This window comes from Silurus aristotelis (genome assembly GCF_946808225.1).
Source record: "Silurus aristotelis genome assembly, chromosome: 23".
Classification (NCBI taxonomy): Eukaryota; Metazoa; Chordata; class Actinopteri; order Siluriformes; family Siluridae; genus Silurus; species Silurus aristotelis.
In genome coordinates this window covers 6,736,359-6,758,972 of record NC_139596.1, presented here as the reverse complement: position 1 = coordinate 6,758,972, position 22,614 = coordinate 6,736,359, and the positions used below count along the sequence as shown (strand labels likewise).

Below are 22,614 nucleotides of genomic sequence, written 5' to 3'. Positions count from 1 at the left end.
CACCGTTATAGTTTAAAGAAAGTGTACAGTCTATGTAGGTGTTAAACATTCAAGCGTACCTCAATAATGATGATGTTATTTTCAGTGTTTGCTTGGTATCAGTTCTTGGACTAGTTGGTAAGTGACTCCCACCTGAGCATTGATGGAATTATACACAGAAGAATGAGGGTTGATGGGGGGAAGAATTGTTGAAATGAGATATCCCTCCTATGTGTACCAACTGTCTCTGGGTCCCTTGTACAGCACACTCAGTCGCACAACACTGCTAATGATGGAAGAATGTGTCACCAAGCTTGGGAAAGGAATGCATGTGGGAATCGGCAAGAGCAAAAACGATGATGTCAGGTTCCCCAGAAAGTGCTTCTGTAAAGTCAGTGGCTTCCGCAAAAAAGAAGCTAGGCTTGCTGTATCGTTTTAACAGGCTTTCCCCTAATGCCTTTTGCATAGGAGATCTGCAATGTACTGTAGTTCACTAGTACAAGAGTGATTATTTTATTATATGTCAACATGTTGAACTCCAGTCCAACCCCAGGTTTGGTTTTGGATGTAAAGTAAAGTGGCCTAAGCAGTAAAATATATTATAGTGAAGATAGAGAACCATTTGACTAACTAGAGTTATACTGCATATAGGGTAAGACTCATGTCTGTGCAATTGTCTATGTAAGAAATTGCCAGAACAAACGACAAGAGCAAATGGCTACTGTGTATTGCTTGATGACAGAATCGGGAGCATGGAATTTAATTAGCAGTATTGTTGATACCTGAAACCGGGCCTGGCCTTGGATCATTTGTTAGCAAACTGCACAGAAAGAAGAAAAAATGTTTAAATTTTTTATTATTACATTTATAACATTATTCCTTACTATATTTCTGCATATTACAATTTCCCACAATAGTTTTTTGTATGTATAATATAGGGCTGTCAAATGAATGCCTTAATAATTGCATTCACGCAAATACATTTTAACAGCACTGATTTTATCATCCCACGATTAATGCAGCACGCATTTGTTTGACCATTTTTATTAAAATTATAAATAAATAAATATAAAAGAGCCGAGATTAAAACCTTTAATGCAACACACATTTATTCACGACATCCTTACTTTACTCAGATGAAAAAAAAAAACTCCACCTGATTAAATATTGTAATCGATTGACAGCCCTAGTATAATAATAAAATATGCACTTTACTGCACATTGACAATCCAGCATGACTGATAGATAGAGAAAAACAAACAGGATAGATTAAAGACAAGATAAATTGAGAGCTACACTCATTTTTCTCTACCATGTTGGCTGACCATTTGCATCAACACCTACTCATCATTACATTTTTCCCATGGGTGATCTTAATCAACATTTTTGTGCTCGATCATCTTCCTAATTATGTTGCAGCTGAATAAGTAGGAGCAGAAAAAAATGTCTCTCTGTGTTTACTGGAGGAAGATGAAAAGAAGCTCTAGAGCCTAGAATTTTCAGTAATTCGTACTCTGATGACTTCCCTGTGCAGGTCTCGAGGGCTGTGATGTGCCATGATTGCTGTTGATTAAAAGTGGGGGAGGCATTAAGCAGCGAGATCAAAGTCTGTTTCAGACGTCTGTAGAGCTTCTATTTCTTATTTTGAAAAAAAAAAGAGATAGAGTTGTGGATTTGCACTTGAGTGCATTTAGCATTGCGGCACTGCCTTCAAGTAATGCGCAACTGCCTCACGTTTTCACATTATTATAGGAAGATTTTGAGTTTGAATTCTGACAGTGTGATGAAGCTGGGACTCTAATGATAGTTTCATGACAATTAGTCTATTCATCAAGTCAGAGTTTCACACTGCACATAGTTAGACAAACAGACTAAACACTGCATAAGGGATAAAGGGAAGTAGTATTGTATGCGAATTAAAGGTTTGCTGATGTCTTTACCTATCATCTTTTTTTAGTTTGTTAGTTTGTCTATTATTTTTTCAAGAAAATCTCCAAGAAAATACTCGGATGTCAGGTTTGTTTCAGAAATGAATGTTAGCTAGCTAAGAGATAATGATTAGCTTTGTGTTCTTGATGTAATGGTGACTTGCTTACCCAATTTTATATTATACTGCATCACTACAAAATTTTACATAGGTTAGAGATTACACAATCTATAATAACTTATATTAAATCAGTTACAAGCAGAGATGTAATTAAATTTGTTGGCTGACCCAGTCATTTTATATATAGAAAATCTATGGATTCAAAAAAGCATGTCATTTAACACTAATCTGACATGTTCATATGAAGGCATGGTATTTTTTCCTTCATCATTAACTGTCCAGTTTCTGTCAATCTGATTCTTCTGATGCCCCAGACTACTGTTCTTGGTTGTCAGGAATGGAAGAAAATGTGGTCTTCTACTCTTGCAGCCTATTTGCTTACAGTTTTTGACCTGTTGAATATTTTGAGATCCTTGATACAAAAATTACTTATATAAGGGTTATATGAAGACTGCCATAAAGTTACTATAGCTTTCCTGTCAGGTCAAACCATACACTCATCTCTCTCATCCACTCGCAGCTCTCTAGACCTCTAGAGACACTAGTGTGTAGAAATCAGCAATTTCTAAAAAGGTGACATTGAGGTGACATTTTGTTTCACATTTTGAATGTTCATGTGCAGACTGAACTGAAGCTTAACTGAGTTCCTAATAAAGTGGTTGCTAAATCTCTACCTTGATTCATTATATTATGTTTTTCGTCATTTTAGTGGTCATATGATGGTATGACAAAAACTTGAATAACATTTTTTAGCCTCCTTTACTGCCCACGTTCACAAAAAAAACCCTCTGGTAAGGGTGAGCAATATTTAGCACTATCTAGCTCTAGATTTGTCTATATCAATATTATGTCTATATATCAGGATCTTAAGGTAAAAGTCTTAAAAGTCAGATTTCTTTTCATTTGCCTGGTTAATGTCTGCCCCGGGAGCCTGCTGTGAGTGTTACTATGTTTGCTAGGATGTAAATCGAGGGAAACCCTGAGAGAAATCTCTCACTAGTTATTTAGGGGATGAAGAAGAAATCAATGCAGGCCGCGTCCTTCGAGAGCCACTGACCTGCAGCATGCACATGACTAACACAGCCACACATCATTTAAGAGCAACACATTTACTTGGCTGCCAGTAAATGTGATTTCCACTCACACACACACACACACACACACACACACACACACACACACACACACACACACACACACACACACACACAAACATCCGGATAAATATCAGACGTGAGTTATAGAGTTTCAGTGATAAGTAGTGCTACAATGCGATCACGAATGCAAAGTGTCGTTTTCGGCTCCTGTTGCTGCGTTATCGGATTACAATGTTTCCATCCATTAGGGTCTTCCTGGGAGGGAACGGCAAGAAAAATCAGTCGATACCCATTTTTTTTGGTGGTTGTTTGACCAAGCCTATAAAAAGCCTATAACCTTTAGAGCAAATAAATCTTTTGTTTACTGAATCAATCACATTTCCAACAGTATTTGCTTTATTTGAGATAGTGATTTCGCTTTATTGTGCGCTCAGTGAAGTTTGATTATTCCTTGGAGGTTAATTGAATTCGATGGTCACTATTAAACTTTAATTACCAGTTAATCTACCACATCCCACTAGTCAGGACTGGGGCTATTTTCCTTTGTTTTTTTTTTTTAAGAAATGTAAGCTATAAATCACAAATGTATTGATATTTATGCGAATCAAAGTTCTATTAAAGGCAGCAGTGTTATAATATGGATACAGTGACCATATTTGATGAATGAAGAAACGTAAAAAATAGCCAAAGCTGAATCCACTTGGGTGACATGTAACACTTACATAAATCTTCACGTTTAAATCCATATATTTTCTGTACCACTTACACAGAGTCACTGGACACAATCCTTCATACTGACTTGCAGGTCTTCTGACACTCAATCTTCACACTCGCAGGGTGGAGACGAGCTTCGAAACCCCAACCCTTGTGGTTGCATCTCAGTTGTTTGGTAGCACAAACAAATGGCAATGTAAGGAATAAAATACAATGGCTGTGCTATTAATGGTGTATAATATATAGAGGAAAACAAAAATCAGTGATTCGTGGAATGATGTGACCTGCTAGCACTCTGAAGTTCTGAAGTTTTATTTTTGTTCCTGTAGCACAAAATGCATATACAGTCATGTTTTTATAATCTTGTTTTTGTGTTCTATTGAAGTTTCTAAGACAGAGCATAGGACATGACCCCCAATTTTAAATATACCATCTCTACCATGTATGCTTTTTTCAGGTTGATTTTATATTCTTTTTGCTTTCTTTTCACAATGCATTGAAAAAAATTGGATAAAATGGGATGGAGCAACACCAGTTTAATCAGAGAGTCTATCATCATGTATTTTTTAAAAAGGTCATACAACTTCATCTCATATTACTTTACAGGTCATGGTTCATTAAATTGAATCTCTGGAAGACCTCTTTGCTTTTAGCTTGCCTTTTCCTGTAGAGGTCGACCGATATGGGTTTTTCTCTGGCCAATGTCGATATATAGAAATCAGGGCAGCCGATGGCCAATATACACCATGATGCCAATTTTTGCACGATATTCTTTTTTTTCCCTTCATCTCATAAAATCTGATAATAAACAAGACATGATACAGAAAATTGCTTAAATTTAACATATATTAAACAACACAAACCACTCCATTCAGTGGACTTGTTATCAGTGAACTTGTTAGACTCAAGAGTACATTTTGTAGTGTAAAAGTTATTAACAATTGTTAAACAAACCAAGCTGGTTAGCGAATGCCATTTTGACATTGTATTTCTCAGAAAGTTTCCTATAGTTTCTAAATCTGATTTGTCAAACCATTAGTATTTCACTTGAATAAATTATACAAATATTTTGTATATTTTTGACAAATAGAATGAGTATTTTTTATGTTACTTCATTTCAATTCCTTAAATCTTAGTTTTGACTACAGTACATTTTGGAAAAACATGCCGCTCCCCACTACTTTGAATGAAAGCATGAGCTGTTTTAAATAAGAACCTGGTGAGACTAAAAGCATAACACTACAATTCTGATGAGTATGTGCATGTGGAGTAAGGGTTCTCTTACTGTGTGTCTACTATAGAACTATAGAAAACTCTCCTGAAAAACATCTGATGTACAGTAAAAAATTAAACACTGAATTGCAGCAAATTACAAAAAATATATTTTTCTAAGACTAGTTACATTTACAGCATTTGGCAGATGCCCTTATTTACAGAGACACAGTTTTCTAATTCATACAATTAAGCACTTGAGGTTTAAGGGCCTTGCTCAAGCGTCCGGCAGTCGTAGATAAGAAGTGGTGGGACCTGAACTCTTGAACTTCTGTGATTAAGAATCTCTTCTTAACCACTGAGTCACCATTTCTCCCAACTCTATTTGTGATATTTAAGTACATTTAAAAGCAAATTCTTTACTATGTATACACACATATAAGAATAGTGACACTTTGTCAACCGCCGTATTTAAGCAATGGAAATTCATTAAATGCAGATCGGACACTATTGGGATTATTTATCATGCATTGATTTTTATTTGATTTGATTACAGACTCTGGAAAGGGCAATTTGAGCCCGATCTGTGTTTTGATTAAGGCTGCTATTTTTGACTTGCTTGGTTTTGACCCTTTGGCTTTTTAATATGACTTGTCTGAGTACTATCAATAAGTGTGTGTGTGGGTATGTGTGTGTGTGTGTGTGTGTGTGTGTGTGTGTGTGTGTGTGTGTGTGTGTGTGAGTTTTTGTGTGTTGCACCATGTCTGCTCTTTGCCTGAAAGCCAGTATTAAATAGATGCATTGGCCCACCTATAAATAATGGAAGCTCAGCCTCCGACATGCAAATTCAGCAGCAGGAACACTGAGAAGGCATTTTCACACTCCCTGACTCAAACACCGAGAGCTGTTTAATATTCAAATCAAACATTTCTCTTCGCCCTTTGCATAAATTTAGAAATCAATAAGCTTGAGGAATTTTAACGCGAGAAAAGCACTCTCTGTGGACGCTGATTTTTTAGCAGCGTGTGTGTACTCACTGTTCGCTGCGTGCGCTCTTATAACTGAAGCTTTGTTATGTTTGTCAGATGTGTCTTTGTGCATTGGGGTAGAGTGCAGAAAGGCTTCTTGTTTATCGTGACCTTGAGAGACGGATGTGATGAATTAGTGAGCAAAGGAAGAGTTTCTAAAGGAAATGCGTGAACTCATCCTCGGTCTTATTTTCCCCCTTTACATTCTTTCATCGTAAGGCTTAAGAAAGCCTGCTGAGGTAGATCAAAGCGAGGTATATTTTAGTCAGGTAAAATAAACTCTAAGACACTTTGGGTGTGTTGTTAAGGACAATTATCAGCGACAGCGAGGCCTGCGCTGCTTTTGGCGACGCTACAAGAATCTTTGAATACCAGCCACGTATTTGCTCAGATGTGCAACGTGGGTGTTTACTGTTTCTTTTGGAGATAGGAGAGGTGTAGCTAAACCAAAGCTTTAACCTAATGTTACCTAAAGCTATCATTATCATCATTATTAGCATCATCATCTCTACACCTCCTCCATTGTCTACGATAAAGCACTGCAGTGAAAAATATAGGTTCATAGGTGTGAAGAAAAAAAAAAATTCTTACATTGAGAGATGTGCATCCATGTTTGCTCTGTGGGTTCAAACTGAGATATCATAAGCAGTAAAGTAAAACACCAAAATGTCTAATGTTTCAGGGCAGAGTCAGAGTTACACTATAATGAAAGAGCATGTCCCAGCATTATAATGTGGAGCTTTGTAAATTTAAAGGTATTATAATAGTGGAGCATTAAGGTGACTGACAATATAAATATATAATAATATATTTGCATACCTTATCAATCCCACTGGCTTACATCAGCCACCTGCTGTCTTGTGCGTATGTGTGTGTGCGTGTGTGTGTGTGTGTGTGTGTGTGTGTGTGTGTGTGTGTGAATTCCACATTGCTTTGCTGTTGTTTTCTCCTCTCTGTAGCTTACTCTCCACTTGTTGACCTGTGTGTGTAAAACAGGAAATGTTTTGTGTAACAGCCCCAGGCTATTTGGCTGCTAAAGATTGCATATTTGTCAGCAGACGTTGGCGGTCTGGTGTATCAACTGGTGGATTTATACCGGTTCAACCAAATTGACCCGGTGACTTACATAACGATTCATATCCATCATAAAGTAGTTTAGTAGAGTGTTTACTAGTGAATTTTCACTTTTTTAGAGTGAACTCTACTGTTTTAGTTCCTTGGACGTCAGCATTTCAGCACTGGTGACAATGTGAAGCAGGCTGTCCTAAGATGGTTCAGGCATACTGACCATGCCGCATCGTTTTAGGAATTAGTAAAATGCTGAGATAAGTGTATAAATGTTTCCACTCTTTGAAATTGTTTCTTTTTTTATATTTTCTATTGTTTTTTTGTTTTGTTTTTGTGTGTTCTAGTGTTGTGTGTCTTTTATGAATGCGCGATGGAAATCTACATTTGCATGTGTTTAATTAGACTATTTGAAATAGAACTCACAAATTATTTTTTTTGTTTATTTGTTCTCTAAACTCTTGGGACTGCCGTGCATGGAAAATCGCTAAAAATCGAGCCATTGTAGTAAAATGATTTCTGAATTCTGATTGTTGTGACAGACTGTCCTTTTTTAGCCCAAAAGTATAGGAAACATGTATTTGGGTGGATAGAAAACAGCAATTTGCAATTTGTCTAATTATTGTTTAGCATTTCTCAGTCATGCTAGATAAACAGACAAAAGAACACAAACCTACACCTTTTCTCCCAAAGATTTTACCTCAAATAGTATTAAAAGTAGAAAATTTAATTTGACCTGTCCATAAAGTCTTATTATAGAAAATAAAACTGGGTCAAGCCAAAGCTGATACTATAATACTGGCAATTTAGAAAACATTAAACTAGCTAGCATAACCAGAACACTCTTTGCTAACTGTGCCTAATGTTAAAGTTTATGAAACTACTATGTTTTTCTGACGCAACATAATTTGTTCTAATTTGCCACACAAGACAAAAGGAATAATAAATACACAAAATCATCCTGACAAGCCATATTCACTGCCTTGCTTTGTGTGTGTGTGTGTGTGTGTGTGTGTGTGTGTGTGTGTGTGTGTTCACAGTGGGTGCTGGCCTTTGAGATCTTCATCCCTCTGGTCCTTTTCTTCATATTGCTGGGTCTGAGACAGAAAAAGCCAGCTATCCCTGTAAAAGAAGGTAAGATTGATGCCAAATAAAATGGGGAGAGAAAAATTGCAGCAAACTGAGTGAATAAATAGAAATTGTTTGGTGAGAAAATGCATTTTTGTAAATCATTTGTAAAAATCATGTAGTAAAAATGTAGTTCAAGTGCAAAGCGAAAAAACAAACAAAAAATCCCGATTCCTTAGAACGATTACATTGCCCGATTTCTAACTAGCAGAAGTTCTCCCTATACAGACCACATTACAGAACCGTGTCCACTACAGTAGTCGATAACAGTGCTGGTACTGTGAGTAATTATCTCTAGTCGTGTGATAAATAATAAAAAATCCATGTTACTGTCTTCTTGTATGTGGCCATGCAACATTTACTGGGCAACTTTGCTAATCCATTGTCGATTGCAAAGATGTTTCAGCTTCTGGCACAGTAGTTAGTTCTGTTTTTTCTCAGAGAGCGTCCTCATTAATCCTCGTCACCATAGTGTCCTTTTGGTTTTTCAGTGCCGAATGAAATCAAACATCATCTTTTTGTCTTTTCTTGTATTTGTTTTATTTCTTTCTATCACCTGTCCTTTCCTGTCTGTCTGTCTGTCTGTCTGTCTGTCTCTCTCTCTCTCTCTCTCTCTCTCTCTCTCTCTCTTTCTCTCTCTCTCTCTCTCTCTCTCTCTCTCTCTCTCTCTCTCTCTCTCTCTCTCTCTCTCTGTGTCCCTATCTGTCTCTCTCTCTTGCTCATCTCTCTATGTATTCTTTTATTTTTTTCATGGTACATGTTCACTGCATGCTGGACCAGTGTGTAAGTCTAAGCATTGTTTTTTAATTCTGTGTTTCTGATTTTATGATATTAGTGTGCGCCATGCCATCTGTGCTGCATTTAGCCTCTCTGTTTCCTAATGCCGCGTGTGTCATGGTGTGGGCTCTAATGTGCGTAGCAGTGCACGTCTCTGTGTGAGTGTGTGTGGGGTGTCAGCGGTGGGGGTCTTCGCTAACTTGAGTGGAACGTGCTTCCGATCTTGCTTCTTATACAATGTGAGTGTAATAAAAGCAAGGACCATATTAAAGAACCAGACACTGAGCAGACATCAGTAGACTCCAGCACACAATCAATACGCCTCACACATAATGTATTAATAAATGTACAGTACCTGAAAATGAATGAATGAACAACAACAAAAAAGATCAGATATGTTTAATGTCCGCAAATGTCTTCGTGTACACTAACATGCTGGCATTGTTACTTATTTCCAAAGTCGCTGCTTATTTAAAGATAAACTATTAAGGAAAAGTTTGGCAGAAAAATTTTATTCACAGACTTTTCCATTTACCCCAGAGTTGAGTCGGACAGACTTGAATGTATTACCGCATTGTAGCTTTTTATAATTATAATAAATTAAATAATAATAAGTAATCCTTGGCAATCCCTGGGGTATGTAGGAAAATGTTGACATTGAATTTTTTTTTTGCCAAACTAGTCCTTCAAATCTAAAATATTAATCTCTTCTCACACACTTCTGTTTAACCTGTTTAATGTATTTATCCGGCGACCGGGCTTTTCCTTCTGACCGTGTTTGCTGTGTTAATCCTCGATCAGAGAGGAAGCAGATGTCAGACAGCAGTGTATTATACCCTGGACTATGCGACAGCTAGCATGTCTTACTAGACCAGCTATCACTGGAACAGAAGAAATATGACACCGGCTTGTGTAAACAGAGAAATTCGACCGCATGGGCAGGTTCTGAAAGCGAGTGAGCGCGTGCGACCGAATTTAAGAACGCCGGAAGGAGGTGACTTATTAGTGGAGAGAGGAAGGAGAAAAGCGAATGAGCAGGATGCCAGCTCCGCAGGCTGTCTGCTGCAGTATCCAAACACTTAAGGAAAGGAGAGTCAGCAGATTATGTTTAACTTTCCGTAGGTTGCTGTCAGTGCCAGAAGTCTTGCATTGACATCCTGAGGGAGATGCCAATATGACCTGCAGCTTGGGCTTGAATGTGAAATAGCCATGACATTGTCAGGGAATCTCACATTTACCCGGGCCATTCATTAAGTGAAGGATCATTAAATTATCAGACCAGTTATGGGACCAATTTGGTAATTACGGGACACCGGATTGCTTTATCTGTAAATCCTACTCCTAAGAGGGTGCTGGCAATTCAATATAATTAAATATTTTGAACTTTTATGTTAATTTGATGCTGCTTAGATTATTTTACTGAATATAATTAGGTAAGGTTCAAGTAATACACTGATCAGGCATAACATTATGACCACCTGCCTAATATTGACTGGTCTGTGGCTACGCAGCGATGCACTGTGTATTGTGACACCTTTCTATTAAAAACAGCATTAACATTTTGAGCTTCAGAAACTCGTCTTTTGGATCGGACCACATGGACCAGCCTTCGCTCCCTACGTGCATCAGTGATTAATGACCCTGTTCACCGGTATACCTCTGTTCCTTTCTTGGACCACTTTTGATAGATACTGACCACTGCAGACCGGGAACAGCCCACACGAGCTGCAGTTTTGGAGATGCTCTGACCCAGTTGTCTAGACCTCGTCAAACTCGATCAAATCCTTACGCTCATCCATTTTTCCTGCTTTTAACACATCGACTTTGAGAACAAAATGTATACTTGCTGCCTAATAAATATATCCCACATACTAACAGGTGCAATGATGAAGATATAACAGGGTTATTTACTTCACCATTTATATATATATATATATATATATATATATATATATATATATATATATATATATATATATATATATATATATAATGTTATACCTGATTGGTGTATCGGTGTATAATAAATACCAGTAGGTACAGGGATAATAAAGGTCACTTTGTAGTCACAAAATTACTGACTTTACACCACAGTGCTGTTAAATGCTTTTAAATGACATTATCATCTCTGTAGTAGGAGCTTTATTCAGGCTTGTGGAAATTATTTTTTGCAACCAGTCTACAGTTTTCCAGCTCACTTTCATGACAGCAGGCTTTATGAAGTGTATGTAATGAATGGTGGTTACAGTATCCGGCTTCACAGTGAGTTATAATACTTAGACCACATCACATTGTTGATTATATTCTCTTTTCAAAATTTTTCATCATGTTTTATTTCTTACTTGGAATTTATCTGTCCTATTTGTCAGCCCCCTATGCTCAAGTCTGTCGGTGAAAAGACATCATGACAGTAGTTTGATGGCTCGTTCTCAGCATTTATGCCATTATTCTTTGCAGTTATGCAATTATGGGTAGGAGTGTGTGTGTGATGCTGGAAACAGTGAATCAGCTGTACCAAAGTTGTGAATACATTAACAAACAGTCTAATAATCCATAAAAAGCTGCTTGATAGTTTAATCAGGATGAAAAACAGCAGGACAGCAGCAATTGTGTACATAGAGAGTGACCTATGTGGTAGATTTGCTATTTTACGACCAGTGTGTGTAGATACGAGGTCAGTTCGACTAAAAAAAAACTGACAACTCTGCGTATGCTGGAGCTTTTTATAGATTTGTCAATATGTAGAGTAAAGTGTATGGGAAATATACCAAAGGCAGGATTTCTGTTCCAGTGAAACCCAGCTTATTTGTGTGTGTGTGTGTGTGTGTGTGTGTGTGTGTGTGTGTGTGTGTGTGTGTGTGTGTTTTAGTAAAAGCTGGTTTAGCTAATACAAGCTGACCTGACATTTGAAACTTCTCTGACCTCCTGACTGTTTTTCTGAGCTGTGATCATTTCCTCTCTTTTTCTTCTTCTTTGGTTTGGTTTGGTTTTGATCTGTTTCTTTTTTCCTCCATCCACCCATTTTTTTTTCCTCGCCTGTCTTCCCCCTAACACCATTTTATTCTACATCTTTCTGCCTTTCCATGCGTACCTGCAATGACTTCTCTCTAATCTACCTATACTCTCTCTTTGTTCATTCCAACATACTCATCTTGATTAATTAAACCCTACTAATCACCATTGTCACTGGACCTGCCCTCATTCTTATCCATTTCCTCGCGGTCCTGATATCCTTTTTCGGGCACGGCATGATCAGCTTTCTACAGCGCAGCCCCTTTGACTTCGGCGGGCATCATTCCGGTTATGCAGTCCTTGTGTCCGGATGGCCAGCGAGATGAGTTCGGCTTCCTGCAGTACAAAAACTCCACGTGAGTCAAACACTTCCTGCATTAACATTGTATCTCTCTCTTTCCCACCTCTAAAGACTCCCACTGTGTCTATAGCACCTAACAGCAGTCCTCATTAGCACCTGTAATCGTGTGAGTGTGTATAGGCTTATGTAGGTAAGCTTACGTAATGAAATTTTCACTATGACTTCAGGATCTCTAACTAACTATTTCATTTCCTTGGGCGTTTTTCCCCACTACATGCTATGTGGTCTTTTCTTTCACTTCCTGCAGATACTCATAAACACTTGTTTGTTTGAATCACCTTTTAGTGTGACTCAGTTGTTGGAACGGATCGGGGAGGTGGTGGAGCAGAATCACTTGTTTAACTCAGAGGGGCCATCTCTTGGGGAGGAGCTGGAGTCAATACAGCAGCACCTAGAGAGTCTCAGCTCAGCCCAGAATCCATTTAAGAACAGCTTTAACACCAGCCAAGGTCTGGGGATACTGTACATACATACCCCCACACACACATTCTTCCATACAATAAAAATGTAGCACTTAAAACAGACCAGCAGAAAAAAATGACTGTGCTCATAGTGAATGTCAAAGCAAAAGCTAAGGCATAAGCATTTTTTGATATGTATATTCAATTCTGCTTGAGCTACACATCTGACATGAACCTCTCCTGTCTCTTAATCCAGGCTTCACTTTAGCCGACGTCTTGAGGAATCCGAATCACTTCCGGCAGTTCCTCACCCGAAATCTCTCAGTGTCCAACGACTCGGCCAACCTGCTTCTCTCATCTCCCATCAACCTCAAAGAGGTCTGTATCTCATCCATTCTACAAAATCAGCACACTCTTCTTTAAACCTCCCAGGACAGGGCATTTGCCAGCTCTCTGTAAACGAAGTCACAGCCTTTATGTGGGCTTACCTATTGTGCTTTTGATTGCAGAAAAGGAGCGTGCTAATGGCACAGGCTAATGTTGTGAACTTCAGCTCTTTGTCTATTAAGTGCCAGGCTATTAACGTGTTGCTATATTTGGAATGTCAGAAGCACCTATGCGGTAACATCAGCACAATCTCCTCACTCCTCCGCACACAAACTGAAATAAAAATAACCCAGAGGCAGTCAATTTAACCTACTGTTTTTTCCCCTTGCTGTAGAATGTGAAACTTTTTGGCTTGCAAGATTTGTGCATATTTATAGACTCAAGGTGGTATTTAGGGCCAATGTTTTGGCAAGTCATTCAGAATTCCATTTATAAATGTATTCTTATAATAGCATAGCATTATTTAGTAGATTGGTATGATTTATGCATTGGTATACCTCAAAATTGCATACGTATAGTACCTGTTAAAAAGACCTAAATATATTTGTGGGTCAGCTTCAGAATTATTGGCACCTTTGATAAGGATTTTACACTACATGTAACCTTGTTTGAGTTTATTATTCTAATTGTAATTGTAAAGAGATTACAGATGAAAGTAATTGAGATCATTTCTCAGTACTGAATCTTCTATGCACCAATTCTCAATTATTTTCGTGCTGATTCTCTTCTTCAGCTCAGCCCACAGGTATTCAATAGGGTTAGGGTTAGAGAACTGAAATAGCTATGTCCAAAGCTTGATTTTGTGCTTATTGAAGCATTGAACCATACATATTTGAACATATGTTTCAAGATCCAACCATGAACTGGATGTACTGTTTTGGCAGAGGCAAACAGATATTTATATCAAATCTCCATGGAGTCTATGATGTCATGTATCATAACAGTGGTCCCAGAGCACAGTGAAAACAACTAGACAACATTTTTTGGCATATGATTCTCCACCATGCAAAGAGTGGGGATTGTTTTTTTTTTTTTTATACGACTATCCACCTTTAAGACAAACCTACCTGGAGTGTTCGTTGAATATTATTGTCTTTTACCTGCAGAGGATTAAAGGATACCTGAAAATCATACTCTGGGAGAGGTATAGGTCAATATCAATTACAAGTAAGTCACAAATTCCAGTGTGACATAAGTTTCTGTTCATCTGATTTTAATCAGTACTCATATTGAACATAGGCTCAAAGATGCATTAGTCCTCAACACCAAGACAACGTGAAAACCCAAAACAAATTTGAGAGGTTTTATTTTATTAAAATACAAATCAAATTGTACACCTCAACACTGCACTAACCAAGATCAACACAACAGCCTATTTAACATGCCAGAATGAAACAAAGATTAAAGTCATTAAAAAAAAATTGTAGTCAAAGTAGTCAAAGTCAAACTAAAAAAAAAGACTAAACAGTAACGCAATCTTTCAAAACCTTAAATTAACAAATATAATAAAAGTATCATTACATCAGTACAACCATTAGTATTCCAAATGGCTTCTTCTGCAGTATAAATAAACCACAGCAGATGAAGCTGCTGTGCAAAATATAATTGGTAACTGTCATTGTCAATTAAAATATAGTGGAGTAAAAAGTACATGTATTGAATCAGAAATGAAGTTGATTAGAGAGTAAAAGTTTATATCTTTGATACTCAGTAAAGCTACAAAGTAGCCCAACAAATGATAGTAACAAAGTACATTCACTCAAATACTTTACACCAATGCATATCTGACCATATGACACCATTTCGGTCAACTTTCAGGCCCTAACATCTTCCTGATTAAAGAAAGACTTGGTGATCCATCTTCTGCAAATCTGTAATCTTTGGTAAAATTCGAGGTGAAATACACAGATCAATTACAGCTTTTTAGAAAGTTTGTTTTTAAATGATTGCTCTAACAGAGGTTATTGACTGTGATTTTTATATTATTAGTTGCCTAATTTCCTTTGTGTATTTTTTAATCTTTCCAATGTTAATGAATGACTTAGAGAATTTGGCATTGGTGACACCTAATATTTAGAAGAAGAAGAGAAGAAGAAGAAGAAGTCTTGGATGACCATTGAAGAGCTGTGATATGGGTCTTTAATTTTCTTAGAGGAAAAGGGTGTCTAAGGGTGCAGTTAAAACGGCAAGACATTTAACAGTGTAGTAATTATTACACTTTGTATAAGTGTGAAACAAGCCCCCTAAAACAGTCAATTGGCTAAGCAATATTGGCTGAGCATAAATACACTAGATTGTTATTTATAATGCTTGTTACAGTAACACTTGTTTAAACACTAAATACATTAAATCCAGAATCCAAAAAGTTACCCTTTTTACTGTTACCGTGGCATTTTTTGTTAACAAGATTTAACATCATGCATTCATTTGCAGGTGGAGTCAGGAAAAGAAAGAATAGCTGCATTTTAGCTAACTGTGTTAAAAAAAATCTGCTACCACTCTCAGGTCAAAGAAACATTTCAACGTTTCGGTCTGTCGTGAGTTCTGAGCTAAGTGCCAGTTACCACGAGTTCATCCAGGCTGTGTTTTTGCTCTTTTCTTAAAATAAATATTTAATATTTCGATTTTCAGATTTCTTTTCTTTCTTTTTTTTTTTTTTTGTTTTGTTTTTTGTTTTTGTTTTTTTGTGCAAATAAGTTCTAACTATTTTAGGAACAGTGTCAATAGTTCTGGAACGTTTTGTACACGTGTAGTTGCTTTATGGTTTTGTTAATTTAATTTCTCATTCCTAAATTAAACTTAAAAGAATGTATTTCTACAGTATGAAAGCTGTCATTGATAGTACTTGAGAGTGTAATGCCACAAACCTGAAATCTAAATTCATTAGAGATTCTAGTATGTTTTTTTTTTATCAAGAAACAGTCTACTTTCACAAAAAGAAGCAATTTGACTGGCATGGCAGATGACCATGCGTAGACCTTTCCCTTAGCCCTTTTGTCAAATCTTGTTTGCTCACTGCTCAAGGTCACAGTGGTGCTTACAGCCCTGGGGAAATCACACACAAACACACATACACACCCACAGGACAGGCACATTTGATTGGTTTAGAAAATGCCTTGTGAATAAAGATGCAACATGAATCAGAGTTATACTTTACCCAAAAATGACCTCAAGGATGGTTCATGTGGTTACAGAAAGAGTCATTAGCGGCCCATCAGGGCCAGCAAAGTCCCTGGACCCTAACAGAATTACTGACTTATGCTGTAATATTATTTTGTCCATGTATAAGAGTTAAATTATTCCCAATAGTCTATTCTGTACATCTCATAGCTTTTCTCTTGGGTTCACTGCTGCAAGTAGTAGCACCACTGAGTATCTGTATAAGTAGGGTTAGGGTTAGGGTTAGGGTTAGGGTTGGGGTTAGCTGTTCAGCTGTTAATGTTCAGCTGTTAGAGTACGTGTTCTTGGACACAAAAATACTTGACGTAATGCCTTCACAATCAGCATCCGTGGACTTATAAATTTTTTTCATAAACTCTATGTTGTTTAAAGCTGTTGCTTTAACCATGTAGACTGTGGTTTGGTCACTCATTGCTACAGATGCGATCTGACCGTCTGAACAAAGGACGTGAAAATGCTGACGTGATTGGATGCTTTCTAGAAGGCAGCATCCAATCACGTCAGCATTTTCACGTCCTTTGTTCAGACGGTCAGCGAGCGCACTAGTCAGAGCTCGCAGATCGCATCTGTAGCAAACTGCACAAAGCTCAAATACATTTGTGTGGATTTAATAGCTGTTCTTTCATTCCACAATGAACGACAGAGGAGAAGAAATCGATCTGGTCGCAGAAATACTCAGAAGGATATTTACTAGATGGACTTTTCTAAGAAAAGCTGGATATCGTGAGGAAAAGTCAGCTTTAACAGTTCATAGCAATTGTTACGCTTTTCATGGACCATTTATACTTTTGCTTTTTCTTTCTTGTGGAACTTCCACAAAACACACAATTTGCCTTCAATTTAAATCCCCAGGAAAATTGTTCTGCACAGAAAAAAATGCACAAATATGCACAGAACACCATTTTATGAGGTTAATATTGATGATTGATTCTGATAGAGATGATGCATGTGGGCAGCACAGCTGTAGCTGCAGTGAAAGGAGACTTGTGGAATTGTGTTCATTGGTTTTCTTGCTTTAGTAATGATATTAATACTCACTGCATGATATACCTGTCTGTGATGCAGTGTTCTGTTATACTGCTTTTCTGTATAATATTGATGGTTTGTATATCTGTGGCATCTTAATGATGATATAAAGAGGTGGTCTGATTCAGGTAAGTGAAGGTGTAAAATGCAAGGCCTGAATACAGAAATTTACCAACCCCAAAAAGAAATGAACAGATCTGTTCCAGGAAACCTTGCAGTATCACTAACCATGCTGTTTGCATCCAGGAGCAGCTGCTGGGAGGCTGGAGGAATCTTGAAGGGGGTTTGCTGCAAAAAGCCCTCGAAGACCCGACTAAAGCAGCTGATCATCACACTGTTCTACAGCTGCTCTACCAGGTCCTGGGCATGGCTGAAGGAGGGGAGGCAAACAAATTTGGTCCACAGGAACTGCAGAAGATGGAGGTCAGTCATACACCTGACTTTCATTTAAGGTACAAGTGTATACGCAGGTGCTGATTGCTAAAGATAAAGAAGATGTGCATGTTGTCCAATTGTGAAATTGGACTGTAGTGATGGAGAGGTTTTACTCGAGTTGTGACCAGCCAACCAGCTGACCAGCTACTGTGGTTGGCAGTTTTCAGAATTTTCAGTAGTCAAAGATTTACGAGTTTACATTCCAAATTCATGCACCAATACATAATGATGTGTGTTTCACCCGTTAGCATTCCAGCATACTGATATGACTTCCATTTTTTCTTCTCACATTTTTATTAATACTTGGGTTCTGTTTGTTTTGCCAATGTAACTAGATCTGTTTATGCCAACTACCTGTCATCAACTCTTTGTTTTCTCAGGGAATTTTGCTGACCGGTGAAGAGCTGGAGGCAATAACATGTGGGGAGGGCAGGGACAGTGAGCTTAGCACAATATTATCTGTCCCTGAAAAGCAACAGTCACTGGTAAGAACTTATCAGCTGACTGTGTGTGAAGGAAAGGAGAGGCAGAAGGCAGAGCGGTTTGCAAAGATCAGTCAGGAACTGAAGGATCAGATTGACCCCCAGAAAATCATTGAGAAGGTGGGAAGAGTAATGACACATTTCTGATGGCAGTTAGTCTTTTCTTTTGTCTTTTCTTTTTCCATTCATCTTATCTATCTATCTATCTATCTATCTATCTATCTATCTATCTATCTATCTATCTATCTATCTATCTATCTATCTATCTATCTATCTATCTATCTATCTGTCTATCTGTCTGTCTGTCTGTCTGTCTGTCTGTCTGTCTGTCTGTCTGTCTGTCTGTAGCTAGCTATATTAGGGCTGTCAAAATGAATTTTAACGCAAATTTATTTTAACAGCACCAATTTTATTAATGCAGCACGCATTTCTGCAACCATTTATAATAAAAAAATACAAATAAATAAATATAAAAGAGGCAAAATTATAACCTTCAACGCAACACACGTTTAATCACAACGTTCATTCCTTACTCAAATTTAAAAAACAATAAACACAGAATTTTCATTTTTTTTTCAAATTACTGAACATTTGTTTTACGCCAAGTCTAAATCAAGAACCAAAATCCACCATTATGCACACTTCCGGCAACTCATACCGTCCGTGTGGAAACATAGAAACAGTTCAGTTTAGTGTCCTGATGATTTACGAAATTGAAAACAACATCATTTAAATAATTTACAAAAATATTTTGGCTTCATTCTCTATGTTGAGTTTGGTTTCACTAATAATAAACATATATTTGCATAAAGCCTCCATATTTGTCCATGCCTATGTTGTGATGTTTAATGAGTATTAAAAACTTGAAAAGTATTAATTTCAAGTACATGTGGAACAGATAAAAATGTGCAATTAAGTTACGATTAATCACGAGTTACCTCACCACATCACATATATACAGTATCTTCTCCCATTAGGGGTCGCCACAGCGGATCATCCGATATCACCAATCATATATATATATATATATATATATATATATATATATATATATATATATATATATATATATATATATATATACTAAATATGTTTTGTATCAAACTGGATTTCTATATACCATCCATCTATCAACACATCCACCCAACAAGCCATCTATCCAGCTATCCATGCATCTATATTTTTAAAACAACTAATCCATTAATTAACTAATTATATACCATATCATTTACCTATTCATGTATCTATCCTACCATCTGCCCGTGATTCCACCTATATAACCTTTTTCTCATTATCCATTATCTATACCATCAACTAACCATCCATCAATCCACAATTATTATACCTAAACAATTCTCTCATCATCATTATCCATACACCTATCCTATCCTATCCTATCCTATCCTATCCTATCCTATCCTATCCTATCCTATCCTATCATTCATCCATCCATCCATCTATAAACCCATCTGCACATTTTTCTCTCATTCTGCTTTAAAGTGAATTTACTGAATGACATCAGTGGATCCATCCACCCACCTATACCCTCATGAATCCCTTCATCCACATATCTATCCATCAATCTATTTGCTTATATTATTGTAATTTTTACCCATCTGTCCATTAATCAAATAACTTATCTACCTACCCTTCCATCCAGCCATTTATCTATCCATTCTTCTATTTATCCTTACATACACACTGTACATACATGCATGCATACAACTATCCAGTTATCTTTCTTACAGTCATCTATTCATATATCTGTCATCCTCTTACATCATTTCAATTTAATTAGTTTATCTTACACCAAATTCAGTATATCTAACACCATCATTTTCTTGCTTTCCAACCATTTAGTTAAAGTTGGAACAGACTAATGCTTCAACAGTGCCATTCCAATCCCACCTTGGTGCCCTGCTGAAGGACCTAGCCGAGGTAGAGAAGCTGTTCAAAGATGTGGATCTTCTCTCGGGCCTGGCCAGGTTGCTGCCCAAAGGTGCATGTGCTGGGCACCAGACCTCGTTTTCTGCTAACAATGCCACTTGGAACTCTAACACCACCACCTCAAATACCAACATAACTGAGAACTCAGCTGAGGGGAAGGACTCTCAGGCAGACAATCCCCACTCTCAGTTCTCTGCATTTGTGCAGTTATGGGCTGGCCTGCAGCCCATTCTGTGTGGAAATAACAGGTTTGTGTATTGGTGTGGATACTCAATCCTCCTTACTCCCAGAGCCTCTTTTGAGTTTACTAAAACTAGACTTTTTCAACAGGATTATTGAGCCAGAAGCTTTGAAGCAAGGTAACATGAGCTCACTCGGTTTTACCAACAAAGAGCAAAGGAATTTAGGACTTCTCGTTCACCTTATGACTACAAATCCCAAGATCCTTTATTCTCCAATTGGCTCAGAGGTGGATAAGGTCATTCAGAAGGCAAGTAAATCTCATAGTCCTGAGAATTCCATTTTGCTAACTGTATTTAAAGTTTAAAGGTAGCAGGCATGTTTCTAGCAGGTTCCTTTTAATTATTTTCTGAGGGATAGTCAATGATGATGGAGGTATGTTAATCTCGTTCTCTAGGCCAATGAGACATTCGCCTTCATTGGCAATGTGACTCATTATGCTAAAGTGTGGCTCAACATTTCAGCTGAGCTTAGACCTTTTCTGGAAGAGGGCAAACTGCACAATGGCCTGGCATGGCTGCAACAGGTAACAGCATCTAAAGCACCATAATAGTGGAATTGAAACAGTATTTGCTAACCAAATCAGGCTATTTTTTAGATGCAGACTTTGGAGTTTTGACAAATTCAATAGTTCACATATATTTAATCAGTGGCTACGGATTCCTGGATACCCAGTGGGAAGAGTAACCCTATTTAAGAACCAGAATATTGACGATGTTTTAAGAGTTGAACAATTACATAATGAGATGTAGGTGTTAACAAAAGAACAGCATAAAAACAATAACCGTTGATTATTTTTACAAGCTGTTATTCTTGCTTGGAGAAGATATCTTACGATTCCAAGGCAGTTAGTCCTCTTTATCTCAGAACATTGGTGTCATTAGTGCAATTTCAATTTAGCATTTCTTTTTTCTCTTTTTTAAACCATTTAAAATACAGCAATTTTGTCAGTGTTTGTTTTAATGCAAATGACCTGCTTTGGTTGTTGTCATAGCCTTTAAATCGAGGTTTCAGGCAAGCAGCATTTTGGTGCTGGAACTGAACACGGTTTTCAGCCAGCCAGCAGCTCTTTTGTTATTGAAATGAGTAAAGTGGTTTCAGGCTGTCCGCCTCCAGAACTAGCACATTAGTCATAAGTAAAGGGCTACTAGCCAAATGAAATCACTGGGAAGTTGTCAGTGTTATATATCTTTGTTAGACTGAAAGGATTCTGCTGAAAGGATAGACTGAACGGTAAAGCCATCTCTGGTTATATGGGTAATACTGTATTGGGTTACAAGCAAATACAGGTAAAATACGCTTGATCATTAAACCAGATGAGAGAAAGAAAAACACAGACAATTAAATTAATAAAAGAAAAACTACACACACACACACACACACACACACACACACACACACACACACACACACACACACACACATATATATATATATATATACAGTGAGGAAAATAAGTATTTGAACACCCTGCTATTTTGCAAGTTCTCCCACTTAGAAATCAATGAGGGGTCTGAAATTGTCATCGTAGGTGCATGTCCACTGTGAGAGACATAATCTAAAAAAAAAAAATCCAGAAATCACAATGTATGATTTTTAAACTATTTATTTGTATGATACAGCTGCAAATAAGTATTTGAACACCTGAGAAAGTCAGTGTTAATATTTGGTACAGTAGCATTTGTTTGAGGTCAAACGTTTCCTGTAGTTTCTCACCAGGTTTGCACACACTGCAGGAGGGATTTTGGCCCACTCCTCCACACAGATCTTCTCTAGATCAGTCAGGTTTCTGGCCTGTCGCTGAGAAACACGGAGTTTGAGCTCCCTCCAAAGATTCTCTATTGGGTTTAGGTCTGGAGACTGGCTAGGCCACGCCAGAACCTTGATATGCTTCTTACAGAGCCACTCCTTGGTTATCCTGGCTGTGTGCTTTGGGTAATTGTCATGTTGGAAGACCCAGCCTTGACCCATCTTCAATGCTCTAACTGAGGGAAGTAGGTTGTTCCCCAAAATCTCGCAATACATGGCCCCAGTCATCCTCTCCTTAATACAGTGCAGTCGCCCTGTCCCATGTGCAGAAAAACACCCCCAAAGCA

General features: G+C 37.5%; 1 protein-coding gene across 1 annotated transcript in view; it reads left to right on the top strand.

The window, feature by feature from the left end:
* abca2 (ATP-binding cassette, sub-family A (ABC1), member 2) overlaps positions 1–22,614 on the top strand; it is an 89,582-nt gene that overhangs the window by 27,733 nt on the left and 39,235 nt on the right. The window contains exons 2-10 of the mRNA XM_083526777.1: positions 8,183–8,276; positions 12,304–12,415; positions 12,706–12,869; positions 13,078–13,199; positions 17,661–17,837; positions 18,230–18,451; positions 20,192–20,526; positions 20,609–20,768; positions 20,916–21,044. Of these exons, the coding sequence (XP_083382903.1) occupies positions 8,183–8,276; positions 12,304–12,415; positions 12,706–12,869; positions 13,078–13,199; positions 17,661–17,837; positions 18,230–18,451; positions 20,192–20,526; positions 20,609–20,768; positions 20,916–21,044 (1,515 nt within the window). The remainder of the gene's footprint in view (positions 1–8,182; positions 8,277–12,303; positions 12,416–12,705; positions 12,870–13,077; positions 13,200–17,660; positions 17,838–18,229; positions 18,452–20,191; positions 20,527–20,608; positions 20,769–20,915; positions 21,045–22,614) is intronic.